Source organism: Neomonachus schauinslandi, chromosome 5, assembly GCF_002201575.2.
Source record: "Neomonachus schauinslandi chromosome 5, ASM220157v2, whole genome shotgun sequence".
Taxonomy (NCBI): domain Eukaryota; kingdom Metazoa; phylum Chordata; class Mammalia; order Carnivora; family Phocidae; genus Neomonachus; species Neomonachus schauinslandi.
Genome location: NC_058407.1, coordinates 137,828,071 through 137,846,846, shown reverse-complemented (window position 1 = coordinate 137,846,846; position 18,776 = coordinate 137,828,071). Strand labels below are relative to the sequence as shown.

At 46.9% G+C, this 18,776-nt stretch overlaps 1 protein-coding gene across 1 annotated transcript in view; it reads right to left on the bottom strand.

Moving 5' to 3' along the window:
- RAB11FIP3 (RAB11 family interacting protein 3) overlaps window positions 1-18,776 on the bottom strand; it is an 85,147-nt gene that overhangs the window by 33,855 nt on the left and 32,516 nt on the right. The window contains exon 2 of the mRNA XM_044915565.1: window positions 6,273-6,366. Coding sequence (XP_044771500.1) covers window positions 6,273-6,366 — 94 coding nt within the window. The remainder of the gene's footprint in view (window positions 1-6,272; window positions 6,367-18,776) is intronic.

Genomic DNA, 18,776 nt, shown 5'->3' with positions numbered 1-18,776 from the left:
ATTTATCTTATTCTTCCAGAGTGTGGGGGTGGGCCAGCACGATGGCCTATTTGTAGCAATCCTCCCCCCACCCCAACTCATTCTATTCCTGAAATAAGGCCTGTGATGTGACAGTGAAAATCTCCCTGCACTTTGCTGCCAACTGGGTCAACACACCAAGTCCCTTGCTGGGTCGCTCCTGGGTGCAGAATAAGCCTGCCAGCCAAAGCAGGCTGCCCGCACGCCGGAGGAGCACCTGAAGTGGTCACCGGTGGGAAGCTGCTGGCTCTGGCAATTGTGCTCCAACCTCCCAAATGCTATCAAACAACAATTTCAAAATCAGCTTTGACTTGCTTTTATTATAGTTTTATTTTCACTCTCCTTTCCTAACCAAAGTTAAATAATGAGATCAAACTACAGAAAAAAGAAAAACAAAGCCTGAATCCCTGAGCCCACCTGGCAGGACATCTGATGCACACAGGTGGGGTGTCCCCACCAGCATGGCCTCCCCCGAGCCCACATGGGCAACGGCCACCTGGAGGCCCAGCCCTTCATGCCCGCTCCAGGACATGGTCCTGGTAAGTTGGCACTGAGCCAAGGGGCCACTCACCACCCACCATGCAGAGACATCCATGTCTTCACTCATTGCCCATAGCCTGGCCATACCCCTAATACCCTCACCTCTGCCTTCTAACCCCAGATGCCCAACTGGACACAGTGGCCTCCCTGCAGACCCCAGACATGCCAGGGTGCCACACCCAGGCGCCCCCCACCCCTGCTCACCCTCCTCCCAAGCTCCTGTCCCCTCCTGTAGCGGCCCTGCCTCACTGTCTGTGGGCTGTCCTGAGGGCAGGGGATGCGCTGTGTCCCCGGAGCCCGGAGCAGTCTGGCTGCAGTGTCCGGGCCCACAGTCCTCATGGGTCTCAGCTGTGCCCTCGGATGCAGCCCTCATCCAGTCTGCCTGCTTCAAGCTCTCATCACGGCAGCCACCCTCAGCCCAGACACTGGACAGAGGCCCTGGTCACGCAGCCCAGCAGCAGACTGTCCCTCAGGGTCCAGGGCCTCCCACCTCACTTCAGGAGCAGGAGTCTGCCCCCCACAGGCTAAATTCCAGGGAGGGGCGACAACACCTGCAATGTGGCATCACACTGACACCAAACCTCACCCTCCAGGGACACTTCTATTGCAGAATGTTTTCACCACAGAAAAAACACAACACTTCCATCTTGTCTTTCTGTCCAGAAAATAGATGAGTGAGAGAACAAAACACTAAAATAAGAACAACCACCCCAGAGAAATATACACTAAACAAATAAGAGACCAGAAACCAAAAAAAAAAAAAAGAGAGAGAGAGAGAAAATATAATCAGACAGGTGAGAACAGACCAATACACTAGATCCTGGGTGTATTTTGGTCTGTTTGTTAGAAGAAACTAGATCCCAAAATTGTAAAGAAAGAAAAACTTCATATATATATATATATATATATATAATTAAATACAATGAAAAGATAAAATGTAACTGTAAAAATGGAAATTAAAAAAGACAAAGTTGATAAAATAAGAAATTAGTTGAAAAGGAAAAAAAAAATTAAAATGGAAAGATTAAAGAATCATGAGCAAAGCCCCGAGTTCTCTATACTATTTTCCCCAGCTCTGGAGTTGTGCAATTCTGTGTGTTCTCTGGAAATTCCTGCTGGTCTTCTGGACCAGCTGCACTGACACTCGGCTCAGGTGTCTTCGTGGAACTGCACTGCCCTTGCCAGGGGGCTGGGCTCACTATTTCCTGGAGCGTCCATGCTAACTCTGGGACTGGCTGGGGGATTTTTTATTTTAATTAAATCAAAGTGGAACGATAATCCAAAAGAATGTGAAAATCCTGAAACTCAAACAATTCCTGTGGGGCTCCTTGGGGTGTGTGGGCTGGGCCGAGGCAGGACTTTCACCAAGGTCTCCTGACTTGCAGGCTCAGAGTAGCGGGGGCTGCTCCCAGATTCAGAAGGAAGTACAGATGCAGCACTGGACAAACAGAATGCAGAGGGCCAGGGGCCATGGAGGATGGGAAGGGACCAGGTAGAGCTGGCCAGGTGAGCCAGGGGTGGGGTCTACAGGGGAGAGCAGGCTGGAGCAAGCTATGGATGGAGACAGAGAGCCCTGGCCAGCTCCTCTCAGGCAGAGCCCGGGACCCCTCCCAGGGCCTGGCCTCAAGCTCCCCTCTACCAATCCCTGCGGCAGACGGAAGGGGGAATGGCCCACATGAAGGCAAGGAGGAGGGAGGAGGGGTGGTGGGTACTGACAAAGATACTGTCTCAGTGAGTCAGGGTGAGATCAGGCCTCAAGGAGACAGGCCATTCTCAAGACGGCCACTTCTCTCAGCAGACTGATATCCATATGCTCCTGAAGTCACTCAACTTCAAGAGACATGCAACCCACAAGACAGCCACGTGGGGCCATAGCCAGCAGCCCCTCCCTCTCCATAGAGAAAGAAGCTGCCTCAGCAGAGATAGCTCTTCTCTCCTGCCAGGCATCAGAGGCCAGAGGGTTTCCTTACAGCAGTGGGTCACACGTTTTCCAGAAGCACCTGCTGAATCCCAGGTCACGACCCCCCAGGAACTCCTACAGCTGATCTGGCTTCAGTGTGCATTAACTCTGCCTATCAGAACAGACCAGCCCCAGCCTGGCAACAGGACTGTGCACTTTGGCTGAGAGAGGGCCTCAGAGCCACATGGACGGCACCAGCCGTCTGGCTGGCCACTGCCCTGGGCTCTTTCCTGCCCACACCCACAGGACCAACTCCCACTGCTGCTCTCAGCCATGATCCTTCAGAGGAGTCTGGACTCCCCAACCCCCTGAACCCGAGGAAGCCCAGTCTCGCCCCTCCAGCTCCATGGTTTTAGGCCTGGAGACACAGAGATGGTGCTGTCCTGCCGGTAAGGCCGTGTGGCAAGCTTCCGGCCTGAGAGGCAGGCCAGTGCGCTGTGGCCAGCAGCTCACGCATTCTGGGTTTCTGTGGTCACCCAGGGGAATGGGTTCCTGTCTGTGATGCGGGGTGGCCATGGCCAACCCAGGGGCACGTGTCACCCCTCCCGTGGTGGACAGTAGACCAGTGCTGATAGCAGTCCTCACACCCTTAGCCTGTCATCCTCGTCCCTCTAAATAGTTCCCATGAGTTCCTGGATTCTAGAATTTTCTACGGACATCCTGGCATAGTACCTGAGGATTTCAGTATACGCTTCCCCACTTTCCCTCCCCTCAACCTTCCGAAATGGTTGTCTAATCTTTGGTTACATAAATATTCCATGTGTTTCATTATTATGACTCCATAGCACTCACTACCAGCCAAGCAGTATTGCAGAAGCACATTTTCCCTGTGTTTCAGCTGCTTGTTTTCCTGGCAACAGTAACTGCCAGGTGTCTTAGGCTTGGCCTCTATGCATCTGTTGCCTTCCTAGCCCTAAGCTGTCAGGCAGAGCCGCGAGGGTTTCTCTGATGACCCCCCAGTCCTGGGGCCCTCTGGGTTCCATCACCATCAACTCCGAAGCCTACACTTGGCCAGTCAGTTATATGAGCTTCTAGTTGTAGAAGATATCTACAACTAACGATGCCACCACCTTTGTGGGAGGCGCGGCTGCTCCCTGAGGTGGAGATCAAACAGACACACGTGGTACGGCTTGAGGCATGCACGTGCACCTCGGTTAGAGAGTAAGCACCGCACCATCAAGCTCGCACACCACATGTGTAAGACCTGGCTGCGTGGCAGACCACAAAACAAACTCAACCAATGTCAAAGAATGAACACAGAGATCCCATTCTCTATCACACACAAGTAGGTGTGAGACTAATGACAACATTTTAAAAGAAAGAAGTTAAAAGAACTTTTAAATAACTGATGAGTCAGAAATCATACTGGATTTTAAAACTAAGAAAAAAGCAAATATCGTGAGTTTCCCACAGGTTAATTGACAGAAGTTGTTGGAGAACAAAGCCATCCCAAGGGTCCTGGACACCGCTGCAGTGGCCCAGGGAGGTCCTGAGGAGCATGGCTGGGGGCTCGTGAATGTGCTCTGTTCAGGAAGCCACCAAAGGCACTGGAGGTTGAGCAAAGGCCAAAATTTGTATGAAGCCACCACCAAAATCTTTGTGCAAAAGCGTGAAGGCTTAAACAACTTCATGTTTAACTGCATCCCTAACCTCGGAAAATCACATAAGGGTTACCACATACTGGTTACACGGATACAGACACAGGCATGTGACGCTAAGTCACCCAAGGGCTCTCTTCCTCATCCCCAAGCCCACCTGGCATTTCTCACATCGCCCATCCCCTGCCAGTACCACCTCCCAGAGGCTGCTGCTCCACCCACTCTCCATGTCTCCCCACCAGGCCCCATGTGCCCGGGAAGTGGTGCCACCCTCACAGCAGCCCCAGGGCCTGCAGCCTCTCCATCCTCAAGCTCAGTCATGCTCATCACACAGGCCTCAGAGCAGCTCCACCATTTGGACCAGACCTCACTCCAGCCCTCCTCAGAGAGGGCCCCTACCTAGAGCTGGCCTGCATGGTCCTATGGCAGGGCCCCCACCCACCACACTGACGTATGCTCTGGACCCAAAGGCCCACAGGGTCCCTGGGCGATGGTGGTACTCATGTGTGTGTGGACTGACTGGGTGAAAGAGCAAAAGGTAAATACAGTCACGATACACAGAGCGCATCTCAGAGCCACCCAGCCTCAGTGTTTTAGGAAACCCAGCCCCTCTGCGACACTGTTGGGCAATAGAGTGGACAGACAGGGGACAGACAAGACAGGTAACTCTACCAACAACTGCTGATAAGACTTCAGGTCCAAGGGCATCCTTTGACCTGGCCACTGCGGGTCCTGTCCAGGTCTACTCCTCCTCCTCCTTCTCTGACAAGTGCAGGAAAAAGGGAAGAGCCTGCAACCAGTGCCTTCCTGCCACCATCACCCCCAAAACACCTGGCTGAAGCTAGGTCATGAGAAAAAGAGGGCTCTCCAGAGCTCCAGAATTCGAAGTGAAGGGGCAGCATATGGGCACTGTGAGAGTGTGTAAGAAACTAAGCTTACACCCACAAAACCAACCATCCCATCCTGTGTCCAGGCCCCAAAGGCATATACATAAATGGGGCACCTGGGTGGCTCAGTCGTTGAGCGTCTGCCTTCGGCTCGGGTCACGATCCCAGGGTCCTGGGATGGAACCTCGCGTTGGGCTCCCTGCTCAGTGGAGAGTCTGCTTCTCCCTCTCCCTCTGTCTGCCTCTCTGCCTACTTGTGCTCTCTATCTCTCTGTCAAATAAATAAATAAAACCTTAAAAAAAAAAAAAGACATACATAAATGTCAGTAGGAGCTGTATTCATCCCAGCCCCAAATTGGAAACATGGTAGCCCAAAACCAAGTGTCCACCCCCTGGGCAAGAGATCAACAAAATGTGGTACGGACATACAAAGGAACACTGCTCTGCAATCGAAAAGCAGACTCTGATCCATGCAACATGGATGAATCTCAGAAACACCATAAAGGGAGAAGCCACATGTGAGAGCACATGCTGATGATTCCCTTTGTGTGAACGAAGCCCAGAAGAGGGGCCCCGGGTGATGAAAATCAGCCAAGGTGGTGTAGTGAGGAGGGAGGGGCCGCCGATGGCCGTGAGGGAACTGTCTGTGGTGATGGTAACACGTGGCAGGGATTTCCATCACTAGGCATTAAGAACTGTCAGAATTCAGAATGACTTAAGATTTACTTAAGATCTGTGCACTTACCATAAGTAAATTTTTACTCCAAGTAAGACCACAAACACTAACTCTCAGTAATGACTACAACACGTGTGGAAGCACTTAGGATGAAGTGTACGGGAGTATATGATTTGAAACGCAGCCCATTGGGGGAAAAAAAAAAAGATGGCTTTGTTGGCCAGGTAGAGTATGGATGGATCCGCGACGATGTAAACGAAGCAGCCTGCGGCCTGCAGAACAACAAGTGTACATGTATGTGGGTGCTCGTGTGGAAGCCTTTCGATATTCTGGCATGTCCACGGAAAGGAGCAGTAACTTTCTAACATGATGGATAGGAGGCTGAGTTAGTCAGTTCTGGAAGATAGGGTGTGTGAGGGGCAAAGGACAGGGAGAGAGCACCCTGAAACCCAGGGTATTTTAGGGGCTTGGAGGAGAAGGGAAGATGTTAAGTCCAACCAAAGGGGCATTCCTAAGGGTGGGTGAGGGCACAGCAAGGCGAGGGCTGGAGCAGAGGACATGAGGAGAGGGAAACACACGGTGGGGGAGACTGACCTCCATTCCTGATAGCGGTGATCCCTCGATAGAAGTCCTCAAAACTGATCACACCAAGCCCGCCGGGGTCCAAGTATTTCGTTAAGTCCTTCACCTGAAATTGTCAAGAAAGAATATGTTATCTGGCCTTACAAAACCAGAGGAAGGGTATGCTCTGCACTCGACCCTTTCACCACGTCCAGACGAGCAGCTTACTTGCAAGGTGTGGTGCTGAGAATAAGAGCCACCAACAGCACCAGCCAAAGACAGGAGGCCTCCCAGGAGAAAGCTGCCAACAGCACCCAGGACCATCAGTGATGGAAATAAGATCCTGCTCTCAAAGGTCAACAGTCATGCTTCCCGACTGAGAAGATCAGAAGTGTTGAAGTTTTAGGTATTATTCTAGCCCATATCTAGACTATTATTAACACAGCACAGACCACCCATCCATTCCAAGAGGCCTTGCAGGCTGTGCAGAATCCTTCATAAAAATAACTTAGGCAAGTAGACCATGAATATCAAAAATCATAAAAAGTAAGATGATTCACACTTGGATGTTATAGAGAATGAAATTCCTCAGAAAGAAGATACATTTATATATTCAAGTATAAACTAGGTTTCATCGAAATTTAAAACTTTTGTGCTTCAAAAGACACCATTAGTCGGGGCACCTCGGTGGCTCAGTCGGTGAAGTGTCTGCCTTCGGCTCAGGTCATGATCCCAGGGTCCTGGGATCGAGTCCTGCATTGGGCTCCCTGCTCAGCAGCAGTCCGCTTCTCCCTCTCCCTCTGTGATCTTAGTCTCACTCGCTCTCAAATAAATAAATAAAATTAAAAAAAAAAAAAGACACTGATAGTAAAACTAAAAGACAAGACACAGACTGGGAAAAGATATTTGCAAATAATATATCTGATAAAGGACTTGTATCCAGAATGTATAAAGAACACTTACAATTCAACAAGACAAACAGCACCATTTTTCTTTAATGGGCAAAACATTTAAACAGACATTCTACCAAATAAGATAGACACAAGAAAAGCACATGAAAAGATGCTCAAGATCATGAGTCACTAGGGAAATGCAAATTAAAATCACAATATTGGGGTGCCTGGGTGGCTCAGTCAGTTGAGTGTCTGCCTTCGGCTCGGGTCATGATCCCAGGATCCTGGGATGGAGTCCCACATCGGGATCCCGCGTTCAGCAGATAGTCTTCTTCTCCTTCTGCCCCTCCCCCCACTCGTGCTCTCTCAAAAAATAAATGAAATCTTTAACAAAAAAATAAAATAAATGAATAAAAAGATAAAAAGGATTGAAGAGAAAGTGAAAAATACTGCAAAGACGATCTAATATATGAGTAACAAAAGTCCCAGAGAAGAAAAATCAAAGCAAAGGTATAGAACAAATATTAAAACTATATTGAAGAAAACTTTAAAATAAAAAAAAAATTTTCACTGCATGTTGAAACACTACCTGAGGTACCAAGTACCAACTCCGGACCCCAGAAGACCCTATTCCAGGACTTGCTCTGGTGAATTTCCTGGACTTTAAAGGGAAAAACCCTCTGAATAGCTACGCAAACTTCAACTGACTTTACAAAAGAAAATCTTATTATCATTAAACTGTTCAGCAGCAATACCAAGTAATAAGGAATGTTCCAATGCCATCGTCTGAAGTGTTGTTCCGGACAGGCACCCTCATGCAAGTGAAAAAGGAAAGAAAGATACCAGAGTGAAGGCATTAAGCAAACACCTGGTAATCCTGTATGTAAACCTGAAGCATTACTATAAAGTATCACTCATGATGTATTAAATAAAACAAAGATCACCCATGACGTATTAAATAAAACAAAGACTTTCTAATTCTGTCCAATTAACAGTGAACACCCTAGCAACCAGGCTGTGATATTTAAACCCCACTTCCCATGAAAAGAAACCAAGATCCTTGGAGACCGGCCAGGAAGTGTACAAACGGAGCTCGGACTCCCCGTCACACCTGAAAGCAAAGAAGCTATCAAAGACTCATTAGTTAACATCCAATAACTCAGGAGCCATCCTGAAGAGGCCTTCACAGCCCACAAGGAGAATATGAGCACTGATGAGAATGATAACTCAGTGGACTGAAACACATCAAACATGTTTTAATCCATGAAGGTGTAATATGGTAAAAAAAAAAACAAAAAACAACTGGTCATCATTGGAGGTTACTAGTGAACCGTTTATTATTGTGAAAACTAATAAATAAAGGGAAAGAATCAAGTAGTTAGCCTGCCTTTCCTCTACAAACTGTAATTCAGGGCAAGTTTCTCTTTATAGAGCATCCCAGCTAATAAATGGGGGAGGGACGAAGGATCAAAATGTCACATCCTGCAATCCTCAATGCAGTAATGGACAGAATCAACGACGCTCAGTGCCTTCTAAAGTCATAAAAAGACCACCAGACACCACATATCTCCTGGTGGAAGCATGCAACACCACCTAAATCAAACCTGAATCTAACTACCAATTTACAGGAAATACAATGATCAAAGCAACATGTTTCAGCAATATCACATAGATGTAACCAGCAAGCCCACTCCACGAGGACCCTGACAGAGAAGTGACCTTCTGTTTTCAAAGGGAAAAAGATGGAGAGGAAGCCCTCACTAAGAGACTCAGAAGTCATGACTTAGAAGACATACCAATCTGTGACCATGTAAGGTCTTTATGGATCTTGATTCAAATAAACTGTTGTTTTAAATCATATTTATAAAATAATTAGAAATTTGACTACTGATCCTAGATACTGAATACTGTTTGATACTAAGATACTTAATTTTTACAGGTGTGATAATGATATTTTAGTAATTTTTTTATATACTCACTGATGTAGAGATACTTCCAACACTAGGGGCCAAGGCACATCTAAGGTTACATATATGTGGCTGACTGCCATGACTGACAATTGCCGAGGCTGGGGGTGGGGTACTGGGAAGGCATCACACTACTCTATCTACTCTCGTATAGGCTTGGACTTTTCCATAATGAAAATTTTAAAGAGAGAGAGAAAACAAAAATGAGAAAAAGACAAAAAGAGCAAAGAAAGCAAGAAAGAGAGGACCGATGTTGGAGGGGGCAGCGAGGAAAAAAGGATGAGGCACTGGCCAGAAGACAGCTCACCTCTGACCACAAAAGGAGGCAAGGACCATCCAGGAAAGCCAGAGGATAGGAGGGTGGGGACATGTGAACACTTGGGGATGAAGTGTAGACAAGATATTTCAAAGGCAGAGAACCAGGGCTAAGGCTATGGTGGGGACGAGCCCCTGGCTGAGGCCAAACCCATTAATCTACACCATCCACAAACAGCTCTCAGGGCCTCCTCTGCAATGGGCAGGCTGCCATGTTCAGCCCTCTTGCCACTATTTGGGTAACATAAAGCCAGACTAGAATAGGACCAGCTCAAGCTGACTGACCCTAACGGTCCAGGGCCCTCAAGCCAGAGACTGCATCTCCCTCTTCTCCCTCCATTACGTGGATAAGATGGTGGCCACCGTCCCTCCATCCCAGGGCCTTGTGTGCTACTGAGATACTGGGCTTGGGAGTCCACTCATCCCCTGACTTCTTGAGACAACTGAATCAGAATTATTTATAAAATGCCTCCTTCCTTATCTCACAAAAACCTTCATTCCTAAAGCCCATGATATCTAGTGCTGGATATCTAGCACTAAATACCTGAACGGCTATCTAACCTGGAATCCATACTGGCCAATCTGTCCTTAAGATGTCTAAGAATTTTGGGGCACCTGTCTGGCTCTATGAGTAGAGCATGTGACTCTTTTTTTTTTTTAAGATTTTATTTCTTTTTTGACAGAGAGAGACACAGTGAAAGAAGGAACACAAGCAGGGGGAGCGGGAGAGGGAGAAGCAGGCTTCCCGCGGAGCAGGGAGCCCGATGTGGGGCTCGATCCCAGGACTCTGGGATCATGACCTGAGCCGAAGGCAGACGCTTAATGACTGAGCCACCCAGGCGCCCCGAGCACGTGACTCTTGATCTCAGAATCATGAGTTCAAGCCCTACACTGGGCATAGAGCTTACATTAAAAAAAAAAAAAAAAAAAGATTTCAAAGAATTTCAACAATGAAGCTACTAATCGAACACAAAGTACCATGTTGTTCATTCTGAAACATTAACCCAATGGTTTTTAAACAAATCATTAACTAAGAGTAGGCCTTTTTACACGTTACCATGTTAGAAGATGAATCCAGTATATACATTTTTTTAAAGTGCACTTTAATTATACTTTCTTTATAGTCTAGAGAATACATCAGCTTCCATGTAGCTGATGATTGGGGATGATTCCAATTCTCTAAGCCCAAAGGACTCCATTCAGAGGTTTTTCGAAAAAACAAGGCGACTGTGAAAGAGCCTGCCCTTTCTTGCACAATCCGGCCAAGCCAGAACACCAGGTCCAGGGACATAACACCAGAATGGTCAAAGCCAGCCAGTACCCTCTCCAGGATATGGATACATTAAGTTACCAGACTGCTAGCAGCAACAGACAGATAGAGCTGGCTCCTACAGGATGATTCGGAGAAATTTACTAACAAATTATATTGTTTCTGCTACAGATGTGGAGACATAAAGTAGAAGAGAAGAAACCAGAGCAAGTTTGCTAACCATAGTTAAGGCCAACTGAAGAGGCACCTCTCACAGAAATCAGGCTGAAAGCACAGCTCTTCACAAGGAGAAACTACCCCCATTTGTGCATCTTGTTGTTACTACCATACTTGAATTGTAATATTTTCAACAAAGCTTGTCTTGTCAGAAGTCATGGTGATCCCATTAAGCACCTCAAACTCACATTTACAGAACACCCCAGGCAATGAAAGTAGAGGACACAATCCTCTTAAGTGCATACGTACAGTTACCAAGAGACTACATTCTGGAACATAAAACAAGTTCCAAAAGATTTAAGAGGATTCAAGTCAACATCATTAGTCATTAGGGAAGTGCCAATTAAAACTTCAATGAAAGGGGAGCCTGGGTGGTTCAGTCGTTAAGCGTCTGCCTTCGGCTCAGGTCATGATCCCGGGGTCCTGGGATCGAGCCCCGCGCAGGGCTCCCTGCTCAGCGGGAAGCCTGCTTCTCCCTCTCCCACTCCCCCGGCTTGTATTCCCTCTCTCGCTATGTCTCTGTCGGTCAAATAAATAAATAAAATCTTAAAAAAAAAAAAACTTCAATGAGAGGCGTATCTATTTGAACAGCTAAAGTTAAAAAGACTGGCCATCGGGCGCCTGGGTGGCTCAGTTGGTTAAGCAACTGCCTTCAGCTCAGGTCATGATCCCAGGGTTCTGGGATCGAGTCCCGCATCGGGCTCCCAGCTCGGTGGGGAGCCTGCTTCTCCCTCTGACCCTCTCCTCTCTCATGCTGTTTCTCTCTCACTCGCTCTCTAATAAATAAATAAATAAATAAAATCTTTAAAAAAAAAAAAAAAGACTGGCCATAGCATCAAAAGGAATGAGATCTTGCCATCTGCAACAACGTGGATGGAACTGGAGGGTATTATGTTGAGCGAAGTAAGTCAAACAGGGAAAGACATGTATCATATGACCTCACTGATATGAGGAATTCTTTTTTTTTAAAAGAACAGATTCTTTTTTTTTTTTTTAAAGATGATTTTATTTATTTTTTAGAGAGCGAGCGAGAGAGAAACAGCATGAGAGAGGAGAGGGTCAGAGGGAGAAGCAGGCTCCCCGCCGAGCCGGGAGCCCGATGTGGGACTCGATCCCAGGACCCTGGGATCATGACCTGAGCCGAAGGCAGACGCCCAACCATCTGAGCCACCCAGGCGCCCCGATACGAGGAATTCTTAATCGCAGGAAACAAACTGAGGGTTGCTGGAGTGTGGGGTGGGGTGAGAGGGATGGGGTGAATGGGTGATAGACACTGGGGAGGGTATGTGCTCTGGTAAGTGCTGTGAATTGTGCAACACTGTTGAATCTCAGATCTGTACCTCTGAAACAAATAATGCAATATATGTTAAGAAAAAAAAAAGAAGAAGAAGAAGAAGAAGAAGGTAGCAGGAGGGGAAGAATGAAGGGGGGGAAATCGGAGGGGTAGACGAACCATGAGAGACAATGGACTCTGAAAAACAAACTGAGGGTTCTAGAGGGGAGGGGGGTGGGAGGATGGGTTAGCCTGGTGATGGGTATTGAGGAGGGCACATTCTGCATGGAGCACTGGGTGTTATGCACAAACAATGAATCATGGAACACTACATCTAAAACTAATGATGCAATGTATGGGGATAATATAAGAATAAAAAAAAAAAAAAAGACTGGCCATAGGACGCCTGGATGGCTCAGTTGTTAAGTGTCTGCCTTTGGCTCGGGTCATGATCCTGGGGTCCTGGGATCAAGCCCTGTGTCGGGCTCCCTGCTCAATGGGGAGTCTGCTTCTCCCTCTACCCCTCCCCGTTTGTACTCCCTCTCTTGCCCATTCTCTCCCTCTCAAATAAATTAATCTAAATAAAAAAAGAAGTACTGAAATATTTGTATTTATGAATAAAATGATATGAAGTCTGGGATTTCCTTGGAAACACTGGTGGGGGCAACAAGACTTCCAGGAGCTGACAGTTTAGCAGAGCAATGGGCACACACAGGTTTATTATGTTACTGTCTCTATTTTCATATAGGCTTGAAATTTTCCATAATAGTAAGATTTTTTATTTTTTTGTTTTTTTCGGGTTTTTTTGTTTTTTAAAGATTTTATTTATTTATTTGAGAGAGACAGAATGAGAGACAGAGAGCACGAAAGGGAAGAGGGTCAGAGGGAGAAGCAGACCCCCAGCGGAGCAGGGAGCCCGATGTGGGACTCGATCCCGGGACTCCAGGATCATGGCCTGAGCCGAAGGCAGTTGCTTAACCAACTGAGCCACCCAGGTGCCCGTAATAGTAAGATTTTTTAAAGTGTAGAATTATATACCTTAATAAAGCAAAAAAGGAGGAGAAAGGCACAAAAAAGCAAAAAATGGGTGTGGAAGTACAAATTTGCCATGCATTTGCCCTTTTCTATTAGATCATTAAAATGATGGAAATTTTTATATCAGATAAGCTCTTTCTTGCAAAACAAAATAAAAAAAAATTTTTTTAAAGTAGGCTCCACATCCAGCATGGAGCCCAACTCGGAGCTTGAACTCATGGTTGGATGTTCAACCGACTGACCTACCCAGGTGCCCCAAAACAGAATAGGTTCTGATTGACAGAACATTTTAACTAAATTGTTTGAAAAAAGCCTCAGTTATATAAACCTAAAGCCTTCTGGGGCACGTGGGTGGCTCAGGTCATGATCTCAGGGTCCTGGGAGCAAGCCCTGCATGGGGTTTCATGCTCATCAGGGAGCCTGCTTGAAGATTCTCTCCCTCTGCCCCTCCCACCACACGTGTGCATGCGCACTCTCTCAAGTAAAAAAATAAATCTTTAAAAAATAAAGCCTCTTGGGACGCCTGGGTGGCTCAGTCGTTAAGCGTCTGCCTTCGGCTCAGGTCATGATCCCAGGTCCTGGGATCGAGCCCCACATCGGGCTCCCTGCTCAGCGGGAAGCCTGCTTCTCCCTCTCCCACTCCCCCTGCTTGTGTTCCCTCTCTCGCTGTGTCTCTGTCAAATAAATAAAATAAAATAAAATAAAAATAAAAAAAATAAAGCCTCTTGATTATCCTAAAATCCCAGATCTATGTACTTCGAGGTATCTCCCCTCCCACTTGTGTAATTTATTAATAATCAGCTTTTCATCAGAGGAAAAACATCATCCAAGGAGGGAAACAACCTCTGATATGGCATAAAAACCTTTTATTCAATTCAGGCGAGCAGCAGGAAAGAGAAGTGGATGGGACATTTCTCCTTCCCAGAATCACTTTTCCAGGAATCACTCCCATTCTAAGAGCCCAGCCAGAGGCAATGTGCCACCTCTCAGGTTTACTCCCAACCCTGCCCCAGGCTCCTGAGGACCCCTGGACTCCTCACCACAAGTCTCTCCCGACGCTTGAGGGAGCAGACATGATAGGTACAAATCAAAGGAACCACATCTCTTATGCACTGAGCAAAAGAGAAGAAAAACAGTGAATATTCCATGTTTGGGGGAGGCAGTGGGACTATAATCCAAAATTTCAGCATTATGTTGGTCTTCCTTATCAAACAGTATTTCTTACAGGAATCTTACTGATCACATAGTAATTACAAGAATATCATATACAATGACTCTTACAAAATCTAAGAGGTGGGTTTAGAACTCATGTGATGCAGTAAGACAGACCCATCAGAAATAAGAGGTGCGACAGACAGATGCACGGAGGAGGCACAAGCAGACGACAGAGGTGTGCGTCTTTCCTGATGGCAACAGTGCCCATAGGCAGGACCACTGTTCCCCTCCATCACAGAAAACAACTTATACTATTAGATAAGGGTATTCCACACACAGCTCAATTATTGGCAAAAATTCTTTCTGTGATATTCCTCTGAAAATAAGTTTCAAATCCCACAAGCAGCAGGAATCAATGAGTCAATTATTCTAGGTTAAACTCTGAAGAAGTTGAATTCTTGATATTAGTAATTATAAAGAGTACAGATATGCACTTGAGACAGGGGATTTTGCTGGTTGGTTCTGAGATTTCAGTGGCGATAACTGAAGGATTCTTAGAAACGTAAGGATGTTTGAGAAACTATTTTAGTGACATGCCTAATATAAAAGCTGAAAAAGCTGTGTGCTCACCAGAGTGGGCACTGGTTTGAGTTCTTAGATCTGAAAGCAAAAAGAACAACAACAACAAAAAGAAACACAAGAAGAAATGTCACAACTCTGTTCTCAGGGCCTCTGAAAGCTAGACACAAATGGCAGATGATTCCAGCTTTTTCTGAAACAGTGATGGTTCCATATGTGTATCGGTCTAGAGAACAAACCCAACAAGAGTGAGCTTCCTGGGAGTTACATTCCTAAGCCTGCAGGACAGTGTCACACCAGGACTCTGGGACCTTGGACGCAGAGCACCAGAGAGAACTTTTTACCCCAGTAGGTCTGCTTTGCACCAACTACTATGGCAAATAACTTTTTCAGGGATAATGCATGGCAATTTATGCTTAAAGACCCTGTTCATAGGTTTCTCCAAATGAGGAGAAATACTTACCTTTTAAAAAACTGGCCAGCTGGGCGCCTGGGTGGCTCAGTTGGTTGGGCGACTGCCTTCGGCTCAGGTCATGATCCTAGAGTCCCGGGATCGAGTCCCGCATCGGGCTCCCTGCTCGGCAGGGAGTCTGCTTCTCCCTCTGACCCTCCTCCCTCTCATGCTCTCTGTCTCTCATTCTCTCTCTCTCAAATAAATAAATAAAATCTTTAAGAAAAAAAAAATAAAAAAAAAAAATAAAAAACTGGCCAGCTGAGTGAACACAAGATAAAGACTCACTGTCTCCCTAACACCTAAACCACTTTGGAATTAGTGGGTCCTGTTGGGGAAAAATGAAGTCATTTGAATAAACCTAATGTCTAATTTGGGGCAACTTAAAAGGCAAGGCATATTTACTTCCATTTTTTTAAGATTTATTTACTTATTTTAAAGAGAGAGAGCGCGCACTCGTGCAAGCAGGAGGAGGGGCAGAGGAAGAGGGAGACAGAAAGTGGGAGAAGCAGACTCCACGCTGAGTGTGGAGCCCAACACGGGGCTCAGTCCCATGACCCTGAGATCATGACCTGAGCTGAAACCAAGAGTCGGACACTCAACCTCCTGAGCCACCGAGGCGCCCCAAGGTATATTTACTTCTAAACAAATTGCAAAGTAAGACAGGCAGGTTAAATAATACACATTTTCAAACACTGAACATGCTCATTTGGAGCTCAGTTTTTCGCTTTTTCAATTTTAAGATTTTATTTAAGTAATCTCCACACCCAACGTGGGGTTTGAACTTTTACAAGTATGAGTCGCACGCTCTACCGACTGAGCCAACCAGGCACCCCAGAGCTCAGTTTTTCTGCTTGAAGTACAAGAATAGCTTCCTAGATCATCTGTGATGATGGACGCAGTAACCGTCTCTTTCACGGGGAAGGCTTAGAAAATTCTGGAATGAAGGCATCGTGCTGGTCTTACATGTTAAAGGTCATTCTACATGTTCCCCAAAAGGGATGTATCACATTCAGGAATCTCTTTTGTGTCTTTTAGAAATAGGTGCTGAGGGGCGCCTGGGAGGCTCAGTTGGTAAAGCATCTGCCTTCGGCTAGGTCATAATCCCAGGGTCCCGGGATCGAGTCCCACGTCAGGCTCCCTATTTGGGGGAGCCTGCTTCTCCCTCTCCCTCTGCCCCTCCCGCTTGTGCTCACTCTCTCTATCTCTGTCAAATAAATAAATAAAATATTTAAAAAAAAAAACAGAAATAGGTGCTGAAACATCACCAGCCATGTCCTTCCTCATCAACATTAGGAGCTTGTTCAACACCTAGCTATAAGCACCACTGGCTCACTCTTCCTGACATGGTCAGGGATGTGGGCTGTCTCCAGCACCAGGAGCTGTTTTCTCCTTACATCTGACGTCACTAGGATTTTGGCAGATTCCAACTCTTCCCACAAGTTCAACATCCACTCTGAAGATCTCCCTGGTGTGGGAAGGGTGGGCAAGGCAGGAAGGCCGGCAGGAGGCCCAGGTCTGGGGCAGACTCCTGCTGCTTCAGGGGGCACAGCAGTCTGACTCTCCATGTTCTTCCTTCCTTTCTCTCTTTTTTTTTTTTTTTGGATTTATTTATTTGAGAGAGAGAGAGAGAGGAAGGAAGACAGGGGGTGTCTCACGGGAGGGGGAGCAAGCAGAGGGAGGGGCAGAGACAGGGAGAGAGAGAATCCCAAGCAGACTCCCTTCTAAGTGCGGAGCATGACACAGGGCTCAATCCCAGGGCCCTGAGATCACGACCTGATCTGAAATCAAGAGCCGGTGGCTTAACCAACTGAGCCACCCAGGCTCCCCTCCATGTTATTTCTGTTAATAGTTTTATGGAAATACAATTCACATACCATACAATTCACCCATTTAAAGAACACAATTCAGTGGTTTCTAGTATATTCACAGAGCTGTCTCCATGTTGCTTTAAAGACAATAAAATCTTGGGGGCCTAGGTGGCTCAGTCGTTAAGCGTCTGCCTTCAGCTCAGGTCATGATCCCAGCGTCCTGGGATCGAGCCCCACATCGGGCTCCCTGCTCTGCGGGAAGCCTGCTTCTCCCTCTCCCACTCCCCCTGCTTGTGTTCCCTCTCTCGCTGTGTCTCTGTCAAATGAATAAATAAAAAATCTTAAAAAAAAAAAAGACAAAAAAAACCCTTAAAATGTACATGAGAATACTCCAGAAACAGTCAAAAGTATGTGTATTCAATTTTTATGCAAACATGCTGAGGAAATAACAAAGAATTTATAAAAATAACCGAAGAACACATACATTGCACACGTGTGTAACCACAGTAACCCGAGGAAACAGCAAGGCATTCCTGCACTTCAGGTCTGGTGTCAGGGGGCCCAGGAGGCCAGAGAAAGGGGAAGGGAGCAGCTCTTGCTAGGGCACTCCTGGTTGGAAGGCTCCCCTCCAGAGGGCTATGAAAATGTCCCCTCCATGGCTCTTCTCTGGAAAGCTACCCAAGTTCAGATCACAGAACGCCGCTCCAGCCTCCAGCCAACCCCCCATCACCTCACGGTACTCAAGAGAGAAACCAGACATGCCTCCACTCACGGCTCAGCCTAGGCCCCCTAGAGAAAGTTCTCAAATCCAGGCACCCGGTGCAAACGGTCACAGCACAGCAAGGCCTGGAGCAAACTCGCTCCCCCCCACCCTGCCCCCCGAAGCCTTTTTTTTTTTTAAGATTTTATTTATTCATTTGTCAGAGAGGGGGCGGGGAAACACAAGCAGGGGGAGGAGAGGGAGAGGGAGAAGCAGACTCCCCGGCTGAGCAGGGAGCCCGATGTGGGGCTCGATCCCAGGACCCTGGGATCATGACCTGAGCCGAAGGCAGACGCTTCACCAACTGAGCCACCAGGCATCCCTATCAGAAGCCCTTCTATTTACTCTTCAATTTTCGGTGGTTTGGGAGGGCTCATTGCCTCCATGTCTAATTAATGTGCTCCTGGTGCTATTTCTTGGCTTTTCAAATGTACATGCTGCATTTTAGCCTCCTGCAGAAAAATACGAGAATTCAGCACTCTCACTCCCAAGTCTGACCAGGTCTTCTGCAGCATTTACGTCACCAACTACATAAATATTTATCACTGCTGAACCACATTTAAACTATAGGAACACCTTTCTTATATAATTTTTTCCTATACTTAGCAATCCCCTTGCTTTTTGTTGCCTTTATTTTCTGCATACCTATAGCTCTATCTAACCCCTCCCCAGGACTGCACACCTCCTTCAAACCACCCCCCCGGTCTAACTCCTAGGTGTCTCCCCACGATGACCCCAGGACTGCACACCTCCTTCAAACCACCACCCTGGTCTAACTCCTAGGTGTCTCCCCACGATGGCCCCAGGACTAC